General features: G+C 42.8%; 2 protein-coding genes across 4 annotated transcripts in view; one reads left to right on the top strand and one right to left on the bottom strand.

Annotated features, from left to right (window-relative positions):
- Positions 1–14,338, top strand: part of DPYSL3 (dihydropyrimidinase like 3) — a 120,625-nt gene extending 106,287 nt beyond the window's left edge. The window contains exons 9-14 of one of the 3 annotated variants that reach the window (XM_030927325.1): positions 2,757–2,913; positions 3,619–3,760; positions 5,191–5,361; positions 7,346–7,525; positions 9,432–9,594; positions 11,007–14,338. In XM_030927325.1, coding sequence (XP_030783185.1) covers positions 2,757–2,913; positions 3,619–3,760; positions 5,191–5,361; positions 7,346–7,525; positions 9,432–9,594; positions 11,007–11,095 — 902 coding nt within the window. In that variant the 3' untranslated portion in view covers positions 11,096–14,338. The remainder of the gene's footprint in view (positions 1–2,756; positions 2,914–3,618; positions 3,761–5,190; positions 5,362–7,345; positions 7,526–9,431; positions 9,595–11,006) is intronic. The other 2 variants (XM_010383378.2, XM_010383379.2) reach the window with 2 other exon arrangements.
- On the bottom strand, positions 5,651–5,971 carry LOC115896461 (60S ribosomal protein L36a-like). Its single transcript, XM_030927326.1, has one exon. The coding sequence runs from the start codon at positions 5,969–5,971 to the stop codon at positions 5,651–5,653; it is 321 nt and encodes a 106-aa protein (XP_030783186.1).
- Positions 14,339–17,048: the final 2,710 nt, after the last annotated feature.

Genomic DNA, 17,048 nt, shown 5'->3' with positions numbered 1-17,048 from the left:
CAGGCCCGGTGATGTGGTTGCTACCACTGCGTGCCAGTGGCCATTCTGGTAGTGGAGAGGCCCAAGATGCGTGATTCATCTACAAAACTGGCCTGTGAAACTCCACGTGTGAGTGACTGTGGTAGCTAAAAATAGTCTCAGCTGACGCTGATGGCTGAGTGTTCAGCTGCCTGGCCTTCTAGCACAGGGTGACCCTATTTTTCTTGCGAGAGGGGAGGCTTTCACATTGTCTAGACACCCTTCCTAGCTGACAGATTCTGGGGCACCTCCTTCCTTCCTCTGTTCTCCGTAGGCCTGCTGTTTTCTCCTTAGCTTTTAGAAGTCTCAACTGACATGGTATGGTTGCTCCACTGGCTATGAGTCACTGAGTGAGAACCAGGAAAGCAGCCCAGTGCTCCTCACTCATTCTTGGAGAAAAGCAAGAAGAGAAAAAAGAAGACATGTGTAGGAACTCCCTTCTGCCCTCACCCAGTGCCACACACACACCCCTGCCAACCGTGACCACCCACCGCCCTCACGCCTTCTGCTGAGGCTGCATTCTGACCAGGACCATTCTCAGGGTGACCTGGGGGCCGCTCAGGACAGGGTGTTTTAGTTATATGCTGGTCTCATTTCAAACTTCATGGAGAAAAATCCTAACCCTGAGCCTTTGGCTCATAATTCTTTGGCGAGCAGAACTAGTACAGCTGTGTCTCCAGGGTGGAATGGGGGTATTACTTCAGGGATGAAAAACTGGCTGCTGAGATTGAAGTCAGTAAACATCTCATGGACCATCATTCTCAGGGAAACACTCAAGAGCATTCTGAGCAGGACAAAGTGTAGCAGGGTTTGTGCTTCCCTCCTGAGCAGGATATGGTTGAAGTCTCAATGTGTTTAGTCATCAATCATCAGGGCTCTTTAACTGTATGGCTGCTCAGAATTAATATTAGAAAGCTACAATTTAATGAGGAACAACTATGTTCCCTGTACTGAGATAAATAGTTTAATTTTTTTTATTGTGTAGAATTCTCAAAGAACTCTGAGAAATAGGCATTTCTCATGAAATGCCCTTTTTCAGATGAAATTGCAGCACAACTTGTCCAAAATCTCCCAGCTGGGAGAACTGGTATTCAAATCTAGTTGTCATTACTGTCTTAGCTTCTTTTACTCTTCCATGCTAAACATAGTCCAGAGGGAGAATTCTTCCACTTTAAAGATTCTGTTTCTTTCAATAGTAGTTGAGTGCTTGCTGTGACTTTCATTTCTTCATATCCTTATGGTCCTGTATCCTTTAGTGTGTAAGTATTTTTGGAGAGCCCTTGAATTCTCATCACATGGACTTTTTTTACTCTCACCCCAAAAAGCAGGGCTGTCCTATGTGAATCATGGCCATCGCTTCCTTCTTTTGCCCATGGCAGACATTACTAATTAATCATGAGTCTTTTCTACTGAGACCAGAAACATTATTAGAATTCTTCCCTTCATGGAATTCTAGGCAACCATTACCAATTGAACAGAGCTGAAACAAGGCAAAACCTATTTGTAATCCTGGCCATAGAGTGCAAACTTACGGAGAATTTGACTGTGGAAGATGGAGAACCAAAGTTAAAGAAGTGCAGGGCTGTATAGGGTAGCTTTGGCCCCAGATTTTGGCATAGAGAAACTTGGTACCAACCACCTAGCTATGAGCTAGCATTTGCTTTCTATAATTTCTATATATATATATATATATATATTTCTATATATATATATTTCTATATATATATATATTTCTATATATATATATTTCTATATATATATATTTCTATATATATATAATTTTATATATTTATTTTAAAGTTTTATGTCTTTTAAATTTAATTTTTATTTTAAATTTTTATATATTTATTTTATATATTTCTATATTCTATATTTTCTATGATTTCTATATTCCTTCTTCTTAAAGAAGCTAAACAGCTTAGATCAGTGTATATTCCAATAGCCTTTATCCCCTCTCCATGGTTTGGGTAGTTAAGTCCCTAATTTTTGAGGCAGAATCCAAGAAGCTAGTCTCATATTTGATGTGTCCTAGGTTATTGGGTGACTTTTAGCAAGTCATCATGTTAGGAGTAACAAACATGATAAAAAAAAAAATCATGAGAGTCTCTAATCCACAGGAATGGATTTTACTTTATGGAACCAAAGCATATCATTATAATGGGAGGATCTAGCAATTCCCAGTGGTGGTGGCACATTTGGGACTTTGGGCCCCTACTGTGGGGAGAAGTAACAGGTAAAGAAAGCGATATTTACCAAGCATCCTCTAGGTGCCAGATGCTTCACATATGCCATATCTTTTCATTTTCACAAGCCTAAGAAGTAGACATCATCTCGTTTCATCAATTTCAGAATATATCTATTTCAGCCTTGGTATACATGTAACCCATTACTAGGGCAAGAACTGGAGCATTTTAGTATCTCTGAAATGAGGATGAATCTTAAAATCAGTATGTATATTTTATTTTATTTTGCCTCAAATTTTAATTTGCCTCAAAATTTGAGAATTAACACTGCATCTAACAACCAATTGCTTCTTTTAATCTAGGGAATACAAACTTGGTCACATTTAGCAGACAGGAAAGCAGGGGCTTAGAAAAGGTGGGAACATGGACTTGAACCCAGGTCTGTCTGACTGTGAGACACAGTCCTGGGTAGGCTTAGGAGTTTAATTAAATAGGCGGGGCCCAGTGCAGCACATACTGTATGCTAACCACTTGTCTATTTCCTGTCCCTGCTAGGAAACGTGGTGTTTGGGGAGCCCATCACTGCCAGCCTTGGCATAGATGGAACCCATTACTGGAGCAAGAACTGGGCCAAGGCGGCTGCATTTGTAACATCCCCACCCCTGAGCCCTGACCCAACCACTCCGGACTACATCAACTCCTTGCTGGCCAGGTTGGTGCAGAAATGCCCAGCAGGAGGCGTTTTGTGAAAGCATCTCTTGGGGCCAGCTGGGTTGAGGACTGGAGCAGTCCCATCTATCAACTAGACCAGAGTCTGCAGTGTGAACAATGTATTGGGAATTCTTTTGCAGTCTTGAGAGTAGAAAATAGGCTCTTCCCCATCCTATTTTAAACATTAATAGAGTCATAATATTTGTAATGGTAATAGCAGTTAAAACCTATTATGTGCCAAGCTCTATGGTAAGACTACACTCACAGTCTCATTTGTTTCTCCTAACAACTTTATGAGTGAGGTACTCTTATCATTTACATATTAAGCAACTGAAGGTCAGAGAAGCTAAATCATTTGCCTAAGTTCAAATAGCTGGTCATGATGGCAATCAAAATTATAGGGAGACTCCTTTGTTGCTGCCCTCTGCAGACATGTAGGATTGTGACATTGCTCATTTGAGTCCATTTTATTTTGCTACAAAAGAGATGATCTAACCCCACCCCCTCACTTTCTAGATGGGGTAACTGAGCCCAGGGAGGGGAAGAAACTCATCCAAGCTCGTATTTCTAGTAAGAGGTAGAGGAGAGATTCCAAACCCAAGTAGTCACTGTCCAAACCCTCACAGTAGACACAAGATTCTAAGCTCCCAGTGTGTGTGCCTCCAGCCATCTCTCCTGCTCATGTGGAGCTTTTCTCCTTTGCCAGCGGGGATCTGCAACTATCTGGGAGTGCCCACTGCACCTTCAGCACTGCCCAGAAAGCAATTGGAAAGGACAACTTCACAGCCATTCCTGAGGGCACCAATGGTGTGGAGGAGCGGATGTCTGTCATCTGGGACAAGGCTGTGGTAAGGCATGGAGGTCATGGGAGGGTAGCCAGGGCCAAAACATCCATGGGCCAGATCAGAACCTCCTGTCACCAGTTGGGCTGGTGACACTGCGAGTGCAGATGGGATCTCGTACCTGCTGAGATGTCTCTGGAACCATGTGGCTCAGGCATTGTGGAAAATTTCCTTCTAGTGTGATGAATACTAAGGTCTCGCATTGTGAAGGAGGCTTCCTCATCTAGACTGTTAGGACTAGGAACCAGACATCCAACTCCTTCATCTGAGTGAACGAATAGCCTGTACTTAAAATAATAGTGAGTTAATTCTTTTTGTTTGGATAGTTTTATGACTTCTTTTGAAAGAACTGGATATAATCCTTTGAAATGATAAGCAATGAGTCTGTGTCTAGACCAAAGTCATCTTGCTTATCAAGGACGCTCTGTACTGAGGGCATATGGTCATTCAGGCAATACAAGTGATTATCTCTAAATGTCTTCTGGCAACTGGCCTGTTTTATTTTCCTTGTTCATATCACAAGGACTGACAAAAGAAAGAACCATTCAAATTAAGACTCTCTCAAAGATTTTAGTAAAACCAATAATTATCTTATTGTTAAGTTGATTACTCCTCTATGTTTCATTTTAAAAATCCTAAAAACATTCTTATCAGGGTTATGTATACTAATGCCTCATTAATCTACTCAGTGTAATTTCACTGAGTTTTCTTTTTCTTCTTTGCTCTCAGGAAGCTCAAAGCTAGGTTTTAAACTCAATTCTTTCCGTAAAGAGGCTTTTTGGTTTGAAAAGAGGGAAAATATAAATATTGTTGTCTGTTCTCTCACATAGTGTTTATTTTTTCATATACTGCAGAGCAGTACGTATATATTTATCCTGGCACTATTTGGAATAGTTCCAAGATAATATATATTTTTAAATTACCAACATGACACATGCTCAGTAAAGAATATTTGAAAACTACAGACAAGCACACACTTGAAAGAAAACAAAAATATCTCGATTCCACAACCCAGAGAACCCATTGTTATCATTTGAGTGAGGTTCTTTCATATTTATTCTATGTACACGACATATACAAACACAAATACATATCTAAAGGATGGGATTATAATCACGTTTGTTTTTACTTTGAACCCTCTATAATCCTTTTTGAAATTAGAAGAAGTAAATTAGTAAATGTAAGAACATACAGAAAAAAATGCTTACTTCAGGAGCAGTAACTTCAATCTTAAACCATGTGTTTGACCATTTTGCCTGAGTAGTCATGACAGCCCAACTAATTCGAGCTTGCTGAGTGAGGTTCTGTAGCTCACCACGCTCCTCTTTGTATTTCTGTGCCTTTGTTGGTCATCTTTCTCTGAGTTCAGAAGCCCTCAATTGATATGTATGTAGCTATAGCCATAGATATAGATGTAATTTCTTATATTTCAATAGGCCACAGGGAAAATGGATGAAAACCAGTTCGTGGCTGTGACAAGCACAAACGCTGCCAAGATCTTCAACCTGTATCCCCGCAAGGGAAGAATATCTGTGGGTTCTGACAGTGACCTAGTCATCTGGGATCCAGATGCTGTGAAGATCGTCTCTGCCAAGAACCACCAGTCTGTAAGGCTTGCTCTGGTGGGAGTGGAGTAGAATGGAAAATGCATGCAAAGAACTTGGTCAGGAGAAACGTGTTTATGTGGTGTGCCAGGGTAGTTAGACTAGGACGGGTTGCAATAACAATCCATCCCCTAAATCTCAGTGACTCAAAACCTCAACTGTGTTTCTCCTGTGTGGGGAAAAGAGAGATCAGACTGTAACTGTGTCTATGTAGAAGTAGACATAAGAGACTCCATTTTTTTTTTTTAACATAAACTCAAGATTTTATTGTCTTCATAATAAAAGATGACACTTAGAACGGGATCACTTGGCCCTTTCTCTTCTTATCTCCTCCCAGTTCAAAATGTTTGCATCTTTTAATAGCCAGCATTATCTTAGATTTGCAGTTGGGCTCAACGCACTCAAGCTTTAGCACAATCTTCTTTGTAGTTTTAGCCTTTTTCCAGACAATCGGCTTAGTTTGCCCACGATAGCCACTCTGCTTCCTGTCATAACGCCGCTTTCCCTGGGCATACAGAGAATCCTTGCCCTTCTTGTACTGTGTCACTTTGTGGGGTTGGTGCTTGCCACACTTCTTACAGAAAGTCTGGCGGGTTTTAGGGGCTTTAACCATGCTTGCGAGAGCGATATCGGCACGGGAAGAAAGTGATCCAGTTCTAAGTGTCATCTTTTATTATGAAGACAATAAAATCTTGAGTTTATGTTCAAAAAAACAACAACAACAACAAAATGGAGTCTCTTATGTCTACTTCTTTCTATATAGACACAGTAACAGTCTGATCTCTCTTTCTTTTCCCCCCACTCCTGCTTTCCAAAGCAGGGAGGTCAGCAGATGGTCTCTGCCCATCCCAGTCACTCAGGGACAGGGGCCGATAGAGGTTCCCTCTCTACATATATTTTCATGATTGCTGAGACAGGGGAACATGACCTAGTGAATGATCTACTGGCTCTGAAAGTTTCCCCTAGACGTGGTGTACCTTACTGCCTCTTACACGGCACTGGTCTTAGCCAGTCCTGTGGCCATACCTAACTTCCGGAAGTCAGGACATGCAATGATCCTTTGTGCCTGGAAAGAGAAAGAATGGGAAATAACTGGTAAACAGCACTGATGACTTCCTTACAATGAGTTTCATATGGAGGATGATAATTAAAGTGCGGTACCTAACAGAAACAGGCTCGACACTCTTATTAAAAAGAGTTAATATTTTTAAGCACTTATGTTTCAGGCACTGTGCTTTTAATTCATTGGGTTTCCATACTTGTCTTCTACAGGTAGGGACTATTATTATCCTCTGTTTTCTAGATTAAAAATTGGAGGTACAGAAAAATTAAATAATTTGTGCAGCAAGCAAATGGTGAAGGTAGCATTGAAACCCAGACAAGCTGACTCCAAACTGATGTTCTTAATTACCTGGCAATACAGTAATGCGTCTTGCTGGTTGAGTAAATGAAGGAGGTAGGGAGAAATCCCATTTTTGGTGGTAATGGCCTTTGCTTAAATATTATGTCATCTCATGTTATTTAATTTGGAGCTAGAGGGACCTAAAGGCCACATAACCTCTCTGTGCACCGACTCAATACAAGACAGTGATGTACAGCATCCTGGATAGTTATCCAGCTTCTCTTTGAACATTACCCATGACAAAAGTTGACTTCCACTTGAGGACCTTAATAAAGATTGGACACTTCTTTTTACTAGGAAGTTTAGTCTTTTCTTAGCAAATCTGTCTCCGGTGCCTTCTACCACTTGAGGACCTTAATAAAGATTGGACACTTCTTTTTACTAGGAAGTTTAGTCTTTTCTTAGCAAATCTGTCTCCGGTGCCTTCTACCCACTGGAAGCTTGCAGTTGCATGGTAAGCTTTTCCCGGCTTGCCTGGTGAATCAGCAGCAAATGACACTGAAGGTCTCGAGCAGAGAAGGTACATTCCTCTTTCTCCTCTTTCGACACCCTTACTGTGGCTTTGCTCCTCACCCCTGTCTCTAGGCTGCAGAGTACAACATCTTTGAAGGGATGGAGCTGCGTGGGGCTCCTCTGGTGGTCATCTGCCAGGGCAAGATCATGCTGGAAGATGGCAACCTGCATGTGACCCAGGGGGCAGGCCGCTTCATCCCCTGCAGCCCGTTCTCCGACTATGTCTACAAGCGCATTAAAGCACGGAGGAAGGTAAAAAGCAGGGGAGCTCCGAGGTGGTGCAGGGGCTTTGTGTCCCACTCACACTCAGAGATAGTAACCATGAACACAGGGCACTGTGATCTGTAGACTCTCACAGAGAAATTCAGTGACAGTCTTATCCCTACACAGACTTAATGTACTATTAAAAAGGGTGTTGAAAACTTTTGGCCAAAGAGAGCTTTTTTTCCCAAATGACTTTTCCCACATTTTTATAGTGCTTTATTGAAAATAATTTAAACTTGAATAATTCAAAATAAGGCTGGGGTATTTTTTTTTAAAAAAATTACCCTTAAAGTCTGAAGGTAAGAACCAAGAATCCACACCCACACATCCCTGTCTCATTCTGTCCAGTGTTGCTCCACAGGGGCAAACACTTATAACATTTTAGCTACTGTATTTTCAATAGAATTTTATTTCTCTGATTTTATATATAAACACATGCAGAGATATATGTGTATATGTATAGGTCTATAGATATATACACGTGTGCATATGTGTGCATATGTATAAAAAATGGAGGTGCAGAGAAATTAAATATATATACACTATATGTATTATATTTATATATACTTAATATATAAATATAGAATAATATATATAAGTAAACATTTATATAGTTTATATTGTATTATGTATTGTATTTATTGTAACAATACAATAAATATAAATAAATATAATTTAAAAATATAGAAGTGCATATAAATAAATATATTCACATATTTATATTTATTGTATTTATTGTTTTGTACTTTTTTATACACACACTATATATATACACATATATATATATATGTGTATTAACCCTACCCTAGGATTGTGGAATTTGAGCTCCACACTCCAGTTTGGGCCTAATAGAGAAGAAGGAGACTTCCCCAGTATTGACCCTTTATTTCTATACGTGTGATTTAGATTCTAAACCACAGAAGTGTTGATGATGTAGAGTTCTTGGTTTTGGGGAGTACAGATACAGTCATCACATCACCAGAATCATTAGCATCTGCACATTTGATGGGCTTGACTTCTGTGCCAGCACTTGAGTCACTAACAGGGAAGGAGGCTCTGACAGGACTTCTTGTGATGATCCATCCTGCATGGTCAGGCTCGTCTGGCAGCCCGTCCTCATTGCCTCCCCTCTGGCCAAAGTTAAGAAATGGGTGGAGGTTGTGTGCCGCTGCTTTGGGTGGTCTTACAGTGTTTGTCTAATAGACTGTAAGCCCCTTTGCGGGAGGCACCGTGTTTCCCATGACCAAAGGCCATAGTGCCTGGCACAAGGCCTAGCAGAGCATGTGCTGGGTGGAAGTTGCTGGCTGACTCCACAGTCCCAGGGCAAGTTCACAGCCACAGCCAGAGGTCAGTGGGTCAGACCACAGACACTCACTTCAAGGCCTGCCCACCCTGGTGTGTGCTGAAGAGTGTTAGGGTGGAGCTCCCATGTGATCCATCCCGGCCAGGACCTGTGACCTCATGTCGTGACCTACCCTTCCAATCCCTCTGCTCCAGCTGTACTGCTGTTCTTCTATTTCATAATCATTCCCACTTCAGCTCTCTGTCCTTGCTGTTCTCTCTGCTGGCTTCACTGTCATCCACACCACTCCCCAGTATCCCCCCAGCCTCCTCCCTTGGGCAACCCCAACCCCATAGCAAGGTCCTTTGATCCTTCAGATCGAAGCTCATCTATTTAGAAGGGCCTTCACTGACCACCTCCATTGTCACTCTATCATCACATCCTCCTTTATTTATTTTATACTACTACTCCTTTCCTCAAATTATCTTTATTTTTACTAATTCCTGTCTCCTATTACACACACTGTATTCACCAATTATGCTGCCTAGAACAGGCCCTAAAATGCTGAATGAAAGAATGAATGAATGGTGACATGCTGTTCTCTGGCTGCAGATGGCAGACCTGCATGCCGTCCCGAGGGGCATGTACGACGGGCCTGTGTTTGACCTGACCACCACCCCCAAAGGTGGCACCCCCGCAGGCTCTGCTCGGGGCTCTCCTACTCGGCCGAACCCACCCGTGAGGAATCTTCATCAGTCGGGATTTAGCCTGTCCGGTGAGTGGGACAGGCTTATCAAAAAATAAGAGAGCGGGGAAGGGGAAGATCAATTTCTGAGGCCAGAGGGTGTTCCTGAGAATTCAACCTGAAGGTGTTTTCCAGCCCAGCACTGGTGTCAACTTTAGGGAGGTTACTGGGGCAAGCAGGAAGGTTCCCTGAATCAGCAAGGGGTCCTGGTAAGAAAGTAATACAAAGCAGTCAGGCTGAAGACCAGGTTGAAGTGGTGACTGATTCTGCCTAGAGATAGCCCTGGTTGGGGGCAGAGGTGGGGAGCTGATCCCCTCTTAAGAATTGATAGTGATTTCTAGCATTAGCCTATGAGTGTTATACAACATAGTATGTTTTCTTTATTTGTCCAGATTAAAAGATAGCTTAAATTATTTTTATGCTCAAATTGCAGTAGCGTCTTCTAACCTAGGATTTTTATTATATTCTCCCATTCCTAGTAATTATAATAATGCTAACACTAGCTACCACTGATTGAACATCTACTATGTGTTAGCCATATGATTAGTCTTACCTGTTCTTTAAGAACTCTCTGATATAATTAGAAAATAATCATTCAGTTGCTCCATAACCAGTAGTCTTAAAATCGAGAAAAATAAATGTAGATTTGCATTCCTATAATGAATAATTTAAATGTGAAGGAAGTAAGATAACAAGAAAAGAAAGACATTTAAAGGTAAAATTACAGCATATGAGGAAAGGGTAAGGAACGGGAGAAACAGAAACATGGGAGAAAGAGGTAAGAGAGACCTAGTGGAAGAAGGACAAAGGAAAAGAGTTTAAAGTTTGGAGGTAGCTGTGCCAGAGGTCACATTCTGCTAGGCATAAGCAATTTTTTTCAAAGTTTTTGCCATTTTTTTTTCTTGTCGTTCTCTGGCTACCTTAATTCTTAAGCTTTTAGAGGCTCCTTTCTGAATAGACCCAAGCACACATTGAAATTTCTTTTTGTGCTGTTTCACAAAGACCTGACCATCACCACTTTGCACTGTGAGATCTCGGGCAAGTGACCTAACCTTTCAGAACCTCAGTTATCTCCTCTGTAAAACAGATAAGGGTGCCTCTCTCAAACCATGGTGGTGAGCATTAAAGGAGATAATTGGTTAAACACCTAAAACATTGCCTGCCACAATGAGTGTCTCGTCCTTATCATTGTTCTTCTTCTCAGTATTATTATCATGCTCTGGGTCAGATGAAATCTAGATAAGAACTTGTCTTTTCTTACCAGAGGCCATAAGAAAAGTCTAAAAGACCTGATAGACTGGAATGGAAATTTCTTGAGAGGTGAGGCCAGCAAGGCACTTCCTATCTTGCACTCTTAAAATTAACCCAGTTTCTCTCTTGCCCACATCCCCCTACCCCCCACCCCGTTTTTTCCCCCCTTGGAAATTTATTTCCAACTGTAGGCACCCAAGTGGATGAGGGGGTTCGCTCAGCCAGCAAGCGCATCGTGGCGCCCCCAGGTGGCCGTTCTAATATCACATCTCTGAGTTAAGCAAACCTTCCTCATAGAGAGGGGCAGAAGCAAGAAGAGATTGTTTTGAAGCCAAAATGGTACACCGATGTTTAAGAAGGAAAGCGAATCCAAACGGTTGTGATCTAAAGAATCAATAACCCTCAAGCCTTATGTTTCTCCAATGTTACTCTCGCTTGCCTAGCTTTACGAATATTGCTTTGTTTTCTGTTTATGCATAGCCTTGATTTGTTTGACTCCCCTCCCCCCATTTACATGCATGCAATCAGACAGGCCACTAAGGTAAAAGAGTCTGCTCTATCATAGTGTTGAGAGCGTGTGTAGTGCTGCATCTTATGACAAGGGGACAGACAAGCTGGGACGTCAGGGAAATGAACAAAAGGGAAGCAGATTATTTGGGGTGAGTGGGTAGTGGGAGCCCGGAACAAGGTAGAGGGTGCAGAGGGGCTGGGGTAAGGCATGTAGGAGGGAGGTGGGTGGGTCAGGTGAGCAGAAGGGGTGTTGTATATTGTGTTGATGGCGTATGTTATTTCCATGGAAGATAGCCACTGTGGCAGCTGTCACATCACCACAACCCCCCAGGGTCTGCCGAGAAGGCAGGCAGTCTTTGGGTTCTGTTCTTTGTCACGTCCCCTACGAGTAAATTTTGTTTCTTTGAACATTTATTAAAACGCCAAAACACAACCATTTCTTCCACCTGCTTGATTGTGCCAGTATTTGCTCAGGACTCTTTCTCAGTGTTGCTTTCAAATCCTTCTCTTTCCTGGGTTGAGAAGGCCAGGCAGGGACAGAGCAAACAACACTTCTCTTCCTCTTGCCCTCCCTGCCTCTTTGGTGCTCTTAAAAACCAGCAGCTGAGAACATAGCACAGGCCCACATGGTGAGTGCGCCCACAGCTTAAAGATGACTCCTTCTAAACACGGCGAGGTCACCTCTCACTCTTCTGTCTTTGCAAACCGAGAAGAGTGGCACGCTTCTGGCATCCCAAGTTAGGATTTCAGCCCAGGTGAGGCAGAATGAAGGGCCTCTCTTACAAGCAGTTTGTGTTTGGTTCTCTTGATCTGAGATCCTGGCACATCCATGATAAATAGAATTATTTTTGAAGGTTGGTTTTATTAGGTGTTCCCTAATTTTTACCGTCATGGGTCATGTCAGCTTATAGGGCAGTCAAGCGGGAATTTGGGAAAGCCAAAGTCAGTCTTGAGCAGAGCGAGCACATTCTGTGGCCCTGGTTCCACCTTTCCATTCCAAACCATCTGTTTCCCCTTCCATTAGCAGAAACTCTGGGGGAACTTTGTGTCTCAGTCCTAGAATCTCCCCCAAGTGAGTGGAAGTGACATGATGCAGCCTTCCCCATGGGGCACCTAAAAGAAATTAGTGTGGGTGCTTGGATCTACCTTGTCTGTCAGAGTTGAATATCTCTTTCCCTATCATGCCGCTTCTGAAAATTCAGTTTTGGAGCAAGTCCTGTGAGCAAGGTAAGAATCTATAGAACCAAGATGCTCGTTTTCAGAAGAAATATATTCAACCTGGGATCAGACTTCTATGCTCTGGGGAATCCAGGTGGTCGCACCTGTAACCCTGTGTACTAAGTACTTTGAAGAGAAGAGCAGGCCTCAGACACCTTTTAAGTGCTTAGGAGAGACGATTATCTCTGACTGCAGGTTTGAATAAGTTGAAGACCAGAGAAAAGTACACACTGGGCTACAAAGGAATTTGGAGATAGCCAAGGAACAGGATTTCCCCTGGCAAGCTACCTTCTATTCAAATCATGAAAAAAAGATTATTTCCCCTTAGAATAGGGAGTCTTGCTATTTTAAAGCTCACGTGGTGCTTTTCTTTTAAGGGAGATGTAGTAAAAGGGAAAATGTAGCTCTTAATTTACAATTCAAAGATGTGGGGATCTCTCAGAGAACTCAGAATAGCAGTTTTATGTGCAGAGAGAGTTTGCCAGGTCTGAAGCGTATACCTCATTGACTAGGTTGTACTTTGGGACAGGTTGCAGTACCAGCCACAGCCACCAGATAGAGGAAAAGACACACACATAAACTCGCTTCTGAGCATTCACTTCTGCACTATCTGCTCTGCTGTTACTCAGCCCCTGAGTCCGACTCATCCCTGCACGACCTCTCTGTGCCATGAAGATAAGTCTTCCATGGCCAGATTGGTCATTCGCACTGCCCTTGGACTTCCGGAGTGAACCATTCCAGCAGAACCTTTGATTCTGCACAAGCTTTCCTTGCTGTGGGAACAACCCCCGAATGCCCTCGGGAGGAACAACATGAGCTCAGGAAGCCTCTCTTTCTTCTCTTACCAGTACTAACTCTCCAAGCATAGAAATCCCTGGGAATTGCGAGAATAACTCCCACTATTTTAAAATTTATATTCAGATTTGTTTCGTTTCATAAGACACATCAAACAGGCCTATACAAAAGGTTCAGGAAAAGAAAACGATGGTGAGTCCTGGCCCTCTTCGAATTCACTGGCACCTCATGCAAGTATAGGAAGGCACGCTGGATCTTCTTTCTCATTCCCAAGCTGTCCTTTGCCATCTCATTCCTTGGCCTGCCCCCCCCCAACCCTGAGGATGCCCCCGCCATCCCCCCAACCTCCTCATATTGCCTCTGAACCCAGATGGCAATCCATCCCGGTTCTCTCTGAGGCCCACGGGCTTGGGTAGTGGAGAGGGTGTCTGTGAAATTGTTGAATCAGTTACCTGTAGTAGAGATATATCTTTTACTTCTGAAGTTGTCTAGAAGTGGCAGGATTGTAGTCATCCTGAAAATGGGTTTCCTTCAAAATCCCTCAGCCTTGTTCTTCACGACTATCTGTACTGAGAATGTCATGTTTCCACAAAGGGCTGACACCTGAGCCTTGATTTTCACTCATCCCTGAGAAGCCCTTTCCAGTAGGGTGGGCAATTCCCAACTTCCTTGCCACAAGCTTCCCAGGCTTTCTCCCCTGGAAAACTCCAGCTTGAGTCCCAGATACACTCATGGGCTGCCCTGGGCAGCCAGCATTCATTGTAAGTTCCCTCTTTGAAAACTGGTGTGTGGGTGTTCAGTTCTGTGTCTGGTGGGTATGGACAGACAGTAATCTCCCGTGATCTGTGCTAGCTGTGAAGCAGCTCTGGAACTTGAAGAGCTGTTTGGTTTGAACCGTGAACAAAACTGTGTTTTGAGTTTAGCTGAGATTAAAGAAAAAAAATTCATCAAGTGACTGTTAATGTAAACCTGGTTATTAAAATAACTATGAAATTACCAACATTGTTCTCCAGGCTTCTTCTTTGTGTGATGTGCATTTTCACCTATAATATTAAAATTGCACAGTAGAACCAAAAGGGTTAGTAAGAGGGGCAGGCAGATCTGGTGATAACAGAGTTATCTGGAGAAAACTTGGGGGCTTCTATTTTTGAAATTGAGTTGTTAGTTTTGGCCACCCAGCTTGATGGCCATTTTGAAACTTTGGAGAATGAGTAATTTTTTTTTTTTTTCTGTGGATCATCAAATTTAGTATTATATGCCATTTGGGATAAGTCTAGCTGAGTCCAGAACAGAGCCCTAAAGCTGTTTGTTTTGGGGTTTTGTTTTTTTGGTCTTTCCCCTAATGCCTTGCTATTTGATTGTTTTGCAAGCATTTTCTACTTCTTTTTATTGGCCTAGACTTGAAAAACTCAAACTACGCCCAAACCAAAGTGTATTTTTTAGCAAACGGATCCCAAGAAGTCAAATCAGTGTACGGAAGCATTAATTGCTATATCTACTCTTCTTAGAGCTTTTAGGTGCATATCAGCAACTTGAAGACTCTGAGAAATCCTGTGATAAAGAATCTTTCAAAACTTTGCCCAATTCAGGGTTCTCGAGCTTTTGACTACCGAACCCATACCATCTTTTAGCATCCCACCAAACCTATTATACTACACCTTTTGAGGGAAACACTGCTGAATCCAGTTCTAATTTGTTGTGCAGATCATATTTTCATTGCAAAAGTTAAACTGGTTTACTGGGGGGAAATTGGAAAGTGGAATTTTAAGGTCTGGTGCAACTGTAAAGTTCAGTCAGGCAGACTCAAGTGTAGTTGGGTCTAAGTGCTAGACCCTGACATCAGAGCCTTGGTTCTTCCCACTTCGGCCCTGTGTGCCTTCTTCAGTAAATGCTTCCTTCTTAGGAAAGCTCTTTTTTCTTTCTTTCTTTCTTTTTTTTTTTTTTTAATTTGAGACAAGTGTCTGTTGCCCAGGCTGGAGTGCTGGAGTACAGTGGCGCCATCTCAACTCACTACAACCTCCACTTCCTGGGTTCAAGTGATTCTCCTGCCTCAGCCTAACTGGGACTACAGGCGCGCACCACCACAACTCGGCTAATTTTTTTTCTTTTCAGTAGAGATAGGGTTTCACCATGTTGGCCAGGCTGGTCTTGACTCCTGACCTCAAGTAATCCACCTGCCTCGGCCTCTGAAAGTGCTGGGATTACAGGCATGAGCCACCACGCCTGACCAGGAAAGCTCTTTTTATGTGGGACAGAGTTGGTTGTCAGCATCTCCAGATTTTCATTTCACCTGCTTAGTAACCTCAAAAGAGGGAGAGAGTCCCTCAATAGTTCCAGCTAAAAAGACTCATTCAGTCTGGCTTGGAGCATGTCTCACCATTGACCTAGTCACTGTGGCCAAAAGAGCACATGGGACTAATTGGCCATACTGGATAACATAACTAGCCCCTGAGCCACCTGAACCACATGGACTCCCAATAACTCCACAAAGAAAATCAATTTGTGTTAACTGAAGAGGGGTAGATGCAAGGAAGGCAAAAAGAGCCGGGGCCGTGGCACCATTCGCAAGTTTGCAGGGCATGAGTATTTTGCCTGGTGATGTGGAGGTTGGGACAGGTGGGGAGGAGATGGGATACCAGGGGATGACCATTTCTGATGAATTGCTTTTATATATGATGAACCCCTGTTGGTTTGATAGAACAATACCCTTGATAAAGGAGCATAGAGTGATTATATCTTTTAACACAGAAGCTCAGAATCCCAATCAAAAGCTACTCTAAGTGCATAAAGAATTATTTCATAGTTGAAATTCAAGTTTTGATGTTTAATAAGCTTTGGTTGATAACCCCATTTTATGGCTCTAACTCAGGATTGGTGAAGCACTTCTCCCTGCTCATGACCAAGGCAGCAGCTGAGCTCTGTTTAGGATTTGAGTGAGTTTAAAGGCAATAGTCAGCACTTATCAAACTCAGGATGTGGGACTCTGAAAGGCATGAAGTGGTTTTCTTCCTAAATGCTGAAGGATACACATTGACTTTCACATCTCTTCCTTCAGGGTGGAGCTATTCAGTGGCTGAGTCACGTTGACCAGGTGGGGAATGAGAATACTGAGTAAGAGACTAAAAAGGGCCCTCTGGTTCCAAACAACTTTCTGGAATCAGCTCTTCTACCACCAACCCATCACAAAGGAGATCCCAACCACGAGCAGGAGATGGGGGATAAAAAGGCCAAAGTAACCTGCGAAAATGAGATCACATGCTTAAGGCTGGTACTCTTCAGAATCTGAGGAGTTGTAGATCCTGTCCTTTGCTCAGATGGCTGCTAGGCACACAGCAGGACAATTAACATGACCTGAACAATAGGGTACTTCGCATGCAGAACTTCGGAGGCCACAAAACTTACAACAGCCTACTATTTCAGGACAAGCCCAGGGAGCCAGCAGCTTGCTGGCTGCCCACCCACTGTGGGTCTGAGAGGTGGTGACAGTTCCCTTTGTTCTCCCCTAAGGCAGAGGTTGCCTTTTGCTGCAAGAGTTCAGAGCTGCCCATTAACTTCCCGTCCCAGGTTATGGACCTTAGAACTTCTGCCTGCTGCTTTGGTATATGGAATGGGGCCTGGATGTTGAGGGGTAGGAAGGCAGAGTGCTAAAGAAAGAGTGCATAGGCTGCCCATGGACTTAGATGCATAGTGAAAGGCAGAGGCTGGAATTC

The sequence above is a fragment of the Rhinopithecus roxellana genome, chromosome 3, assembly GCF_007565055.1.
Source record: "Rhinopithecus roxellana isolate Shanxi Qingling chromosome 3, ASM756505v1, whole genome shotgun sequence".
NCBI lineage: Eukaryota > Metazoa > Chordata > Mammalia > Primates > Cercopithecidae > Rhinopithecus > Rhinopithecus roxellana.
Note: the sequence above shows the minus strand (reverse complement) of the source record. Positions and strands in the feature narration are given on the sequence as shown.